The sequence below is a fragment of the Perkinsus marinus genome (genome assembly GCF_000006405.1).
Source record: "Perkinsus marinus ATCC 50983 genomic scaffold scf_1104296953744, whole genome shotgun sequence".
Taxonomy (NCBI): Eukaryota; Perkinsozoa; order Perkinsida; family Perkinsidae; genus Perkinsus; species Perkinsus marinus.
Window position 1 is genome coordinate 186,955 of NW_003208392.1, and position 4,895 is coordinate 191,849.

The 4,895-nt window shown below is 50.7% G+C and overlaps 1 protein-coding gene across 1 annotated transcript in view; it reads right to left on the reverse strand.

Annotated features, from left to right (window-relative positions):
• The window catches only part of Pmar_PMAR013152 (hypothetical protein), a gene marked incomplete at both ends in the record, with an annotated part of 8,980 nt that overhangs the window by 2,312 nt on the left and 1,773 nt on the right, over positions 1-4,895 (reverse strand). Inside the window, 18 exons of the mRNA XM_002776373.1 lie at positions 185-270; positions 313-397; positions 441-593; positions 675-832; positions 889-982; positions 1,022-1,092; positions 1,148-1,269; positions 1,325-1,476; positions 2,065-2,217; positions 2,304-2,429; positions 2,518-2,677; positions 2,727-2,980; positions 3,112-3,268; positions 3,315-3,484; positions 3,529-3,700; positions 3,954-4,136; positions 4,189-4,289; positions 4,466-4,663. Coding sequence (XP_002776419.1) covers positions 185-270; positions 313-397; positions 441-593; positions 675-832; positions 889-982; positions 1,022-1,092; positions 1,148-1,269; positions 1,325-1,476; positions 2,065-2,217; positions 2,304-2,429; positions 2,518-2,677; positions 2,727-2,980; positions 3,112-3,268; positions 3,315-3,484; positions 3,529-3,700; positions 3,954-4,136; positions 4,189-4,289; positions 4,466-4,663 — 2,595 coding nt within the window. The remainder of the gene's footprint in view (positions 1-184; positions 271-312; positions 398-440; positions 594-674; positions 833-888; positions 983-1,021; positions 1,093-1,147; positions 1,270-1,324; positions 1,477-2,064; positions 2,218-2,303; positions 2,430-2,517; positions 2,678-2,726; positions 2,981-3,111; positions 3,269-3,314; positions 3,485-3,528; positions 3,701-3,953; positions 4,137-4,188; positions 4,290-4,465; positions 4,664-4,895) is intronic.

The following is a 4,895-nucleotide window of genomic DNA, read 5'->3' on the forward strand; positions in this document are numbered from 1 at the left end:
GCACGATAAGAGTGTGTTTTGGACCAACTCGTTGGAAGATGATGAGAATTCACAAAAGATAGAACATAGCACCGCGACGGTACTATGATAGGTCTCAACGTCGACCTTCTTCTCCGTTGTCGATCTTCCCAGACCCTATAAGCCCTCCTATCCAGTATTAATCTACCGAATACTCTTGGCCCACCTGTTCTCCTGAGCTCCCATATAACACCGCATCAATAGTAGCAGCCAAAACAGGAAGGAATTCAATGAGCAAGCCTCGATGCTTCCCTAAAGGACATGCTACGAGCAGGAGACCAGTAGCTGACCCACCGTGAAGGGCAAGGACATATATCGCGCCCAAGCATGCCAATCTTGTGGCTGGAGAGAAGTCCAGGGAGTGGTACGTGAGCAGAATCTGAATGATGCCAGGTCGCTGCTCCTACCAGAGAAGGCCCCACCTTGACAAGTGCTCGGCCGTTCATCGACTTGACCATGGAATCCAGAGTGCTGTCGTTGGTCTGGCACATCTCAGCAGTGAACATCACGATACCCTCAGCAGTCTCCTCATCTATCTGGCCCGAGTAGAATATGTTGTGCACGAGCACAGGGATCTGCACTAAAGAGCTACCTCCTTATAGAAAACCACGCTTGGTCACAAGTGGCAATCAACGAGAAGATAGTAGCCAAGCTACCTTATAGTCGATAATCCTACTCAGCGCACTAACGTCCTTCTCCCCGGCGAGCAGAGCCAGCGCCCTCGTCGCGCACTTCAGGACGAAAGGGTCATATAGGCCTCCAGCAAAGATGTCACCGAGGGCCGAAAGATCCATAGAGTCACTTCCACTAGCGACTAAACAAACAAGTGAAGGAGTACCGAGGGTATCTACCTGGGGCTCGCATGGTTACCTCCTGGCTTGAGTACCACGTTCTTGGGGATTCCAAGGCGAACTATCGGCAGACAGTTCACAAGGCCTTCTAGATCGTCTTCCTCTGGGATAGCCTGCGACGCTGTTCGACCAAACTAAGCCAGCACTCATACCATAATGTCGCAAACTCCTCTTTGTTCCCTATCACGATGCAGGTTCAAAAAAGAGCGTCGGTTTGCCTGACCTGAGCGGACAAGCGATAGAGCATCAGCAATGCTATCGAGTCCCGCCCGGCGCACTCGTGAGAAGATGCTGCAGGAGGAAGATGGCCGTCTGCTTCAATTCAAGGTTGTCCGAATAGAGATAGCTGCTGATGATTTCCATACCTCTCAGGGACGGCCCTCCTATGACGGGCCGATATCTGAGTTCACGAGATCACTGCATTCGAGCGCTGTAGTCGATGAAGTCCGCCTCACATCTCTGATTCGGCGAAGGGGATGAGAGCCTTCAAGGCGTTAGCTACTATCTCGACGTGCGTCTCGTTCTCGCAAGCTGTCAGTAGAAGCCGCAGCCCATCTGCCATCACCACACCACGAAGGGAGGTGGCGGACATGCGGACCTCCTCTTCCTAAAGAGGCATCCATTGAATCGATCATATACCCCATCGGTCACCTCTGGTCCTCTCGTTGCCCCCCGTCCCTGCCCCTCTGGGGACACTAGATAGAGAATACTCAATATGCAGCATAGTCGTACGTATCTTGGCCGAAGCAAGCTACTACCGAAGCAAATCTCATTGAAAGCGGCTCTAGGGGATTATCCTAGACATAGTGCACTAAGTGCACTGCACTTATGCACGAACAACTCGAAGCATCGATCACACACAGTCGAGTCCCAATTCGGGGTGAACTGGTAGCTTACTCATCATCCGGGAAGTGCTCCTCATACATTTTGACGACAAGGCGTACTCCTCCCTGCAATAGGAATTCATGTTGGCAGTCCGCTTCAAAGGCAACAGTCGAGCACAGAAGGGCCACATGTGGTGCCAGTCTGCGGTCCTTCAACTGAATTTCTTCCCAGTGCGTGAGAATCTTTTGGAATACCAGAGGATTGTCTTTCTTGGTCTGACGGAGCAACGTGAAATGAGCTTTGCCTGCATCTTCAACGACAGGGAACGGCCAGGATAACGATGACGAGCCCGTCAGCCACTCGACCCTACCTTCATAATCCTAACTTTGCAATACTCCTCCGAGTTGATCATAGCGATGAGCATGTCGCAAAGGTATATACAGCTCTCTATGTTCATCACTTGTAACAGCAGCAGTAGCATCGACTTTCTCTCTCCCAGCGATAGTCCAACATCACCATCGTTCTGAAATTGGCACTTGCACAGCAAACCACTGCTATACTCGCAGGCCCGTACTGCGACCATTCAGTGCGCGGAGCTCCCAGCCCTACTTCCATCAGCTTCTTTATGTGCTCCCCCCGAGCTTCGTCTACCGGCATCTTACCATACCCCAGATGTTTGTGGAGGCCTTCGCTTTCACCGCTCACGTCCAGTACTGAGTCAGATCGTCGTGATTTCTGACCAAAAAATCGAACACTGGTTGATCATTTCTAAAGAGGTTTCGCCACCAGAGGCATACTCGTCTATCGATGGTCATAGGCTCACCTCATGAGATATGTTAGTGGGGCTGAGGAAGATCGTGTTCAGCAAACCAGCGTCGAGGAGTATCCGCGCACATCGTGCTGGGCTATTATTGACCAAGTTGTGGAAACATCTTATTATGTGGGACATCACTACAGCATCGTCTGTTGTCGAGAGCGTGTATCTACACTGTACACATCTACAATGAGTAGGGCTGAGGCCCTTCCCCTCACAGCATGGCCTTGATATAAGGTGCATCATCTCGATGTCCACCAAGGATGTGATCTATGTTTTCCTTTGCAGCAGCACAGTTCGCTACAGTCATTGCAGCATACCGTCTCAGCTGCCGATAGAGGCTCTGTTCAACTGTGGCTGAGAGATGAGGAGGATGACTCAAGTGGGAAGTTATCATCATATCATCGATACATCTCTGGCCGGGCCTCACCACATCGTTAGCGTCCCCAGATACCACCAATGCACATGCTGCCTAAGAGGTACACCATCTACTATAGAGCCAACCCACGCTGCTAAGATGAAGGAACGCAACCAACATCAAGTATAGTATTGATAGATAGACGAGCTATTGAAAGGCGGATAGGCAGGGGGGTTGGTGCTTACCTGGACAGAGTCTCCACTAGGGGCCGTAGGGCTCGTAGCTGAGAGGGAAGCCATGAGCTGTATGGCGCAGACTCTCATGGATAAAGGTAGCTGCTCATGCATTGCCACCATCACCACTCCACAGATAAGACCAGTCTCGAGTATCCGTTCGTGGTATCTGCTACATGCTTCAGCCTCCGAGGATTAGAGCCGTCCTTTGCTACCTAGTGTTCATGCTGAGATGCATGTAGGCTCTGATGACATGCTCTATCACCGAAGTTATTGCCGAGTCTACGTTGTGACGGAGACCATCGTAGAGTGCTCTACCTCTACCCTCCATGATATCAGCATGGGTCGACGGGTCACTCAATTGGTTCGCTATTATACATAACGCCTAAGCTAACTGAATCACACTGAAGACGAAAGAATTCTGCCCACCTGTTCGACATAGTGAAGGTTGCCATCGTAATCAAAGCCTCCGATGACCTGGTCTTCTCCACCTAGTTGGGCCAGTTTGGACACAACCTCAACACATTCTGTGGAGTTGAGGATCATCCTGGCCGATACTTCGTTGAAGCTCACGTGAACAAGGGTGTCCAGAGCAGCATGCCTGTTGAACAGTGTGAGAATATATGCACAGGGTCAACTGCATGTGTCGGTGACAGTATGGAAATTCTGAAGAAATTTCTAGGGAAATATCGTTGGTTTTCGTATACTTCTGCTCTAAATCGTGTGTAGGTCCTCATAATGCTGTGAGGAATCTCACGAGCTCAGCTGCGAAAAAACATATATTCCCACACCGGTGTTGTAGGTAACCATTACCCCGGTACTGATAGTGGCAAACATGGCGTTATCAACCCTACCTTAGATCTTCACTGACGGCATCATTATGGACCTCCTTGTGTACCTTGGTTCGAAGTATACTCGCCAAGTAAGGGAGGATGCCCATCGTCGGGAACATCTCTTGAGCCTTCTTATGGACCGACAAGCCGCGTATAACCTCCAAAGCTTGAGCCATCACTCTCCGCGATGGATCGAACAAGTCTCTGAACATAGGGGTGACAGTCACGAGGGTGCATCCGGACTGTGGGTCCTCACTTCCACACAGCCTCATGAACTCCAAGTTCGGTCATCATCATCTCTCTATGCAATGGACATCCGCTGAGGTTGGACAGAGCAAAGAGTGTCGCGACTTTAACCTGACCGATTAAGATGAGCTATGGATGGTATGAAAATACTCTTGCCTGATCCTTCCTCATTCCAACTTCCCCTTCTTGCGACACCCTTGTATAGATCAAGTAAACGACGGACAGAACCTACTGGTGATAGAGTCTGATTGCGTTTCCACCAGTGGTGACTTCCACTTTCGCCCTACCTTGTATTTCATCATGGCAGAGTGGGTCGAAGAGGAGCCAGCGAGGTTACCAAGAGCTTGCAGGCCATACACGACGAGATCGGGTTCATCCGAATCATGTGCTACTTGCAACAGATCTGGTATGGCGCCTTGTTCACACAGAATACTGTGAGTGAGATCGAACGAGGTCAAGTTGGCAGCAGCAAGGGCCGCGTAGACCTATGAAGCACGTTAACGCGGAGTGAGGGCACCAGAGAGCCGACCTGAGCCTCCCGGTCTAGCGAAAATAATAACGGCTGTATAGCCTTAGACCAGCCGTTCGCTCGCAGGATCTTCACCACATCTACCCGATTGCCACACTGTGCAGCTAGTGAGCCTGGGACCCCAGATGCAAGGTGGAGGGATTCTACTAGCAGCAGTTATAGTATACGGGAGCGCCGATGATGACCGA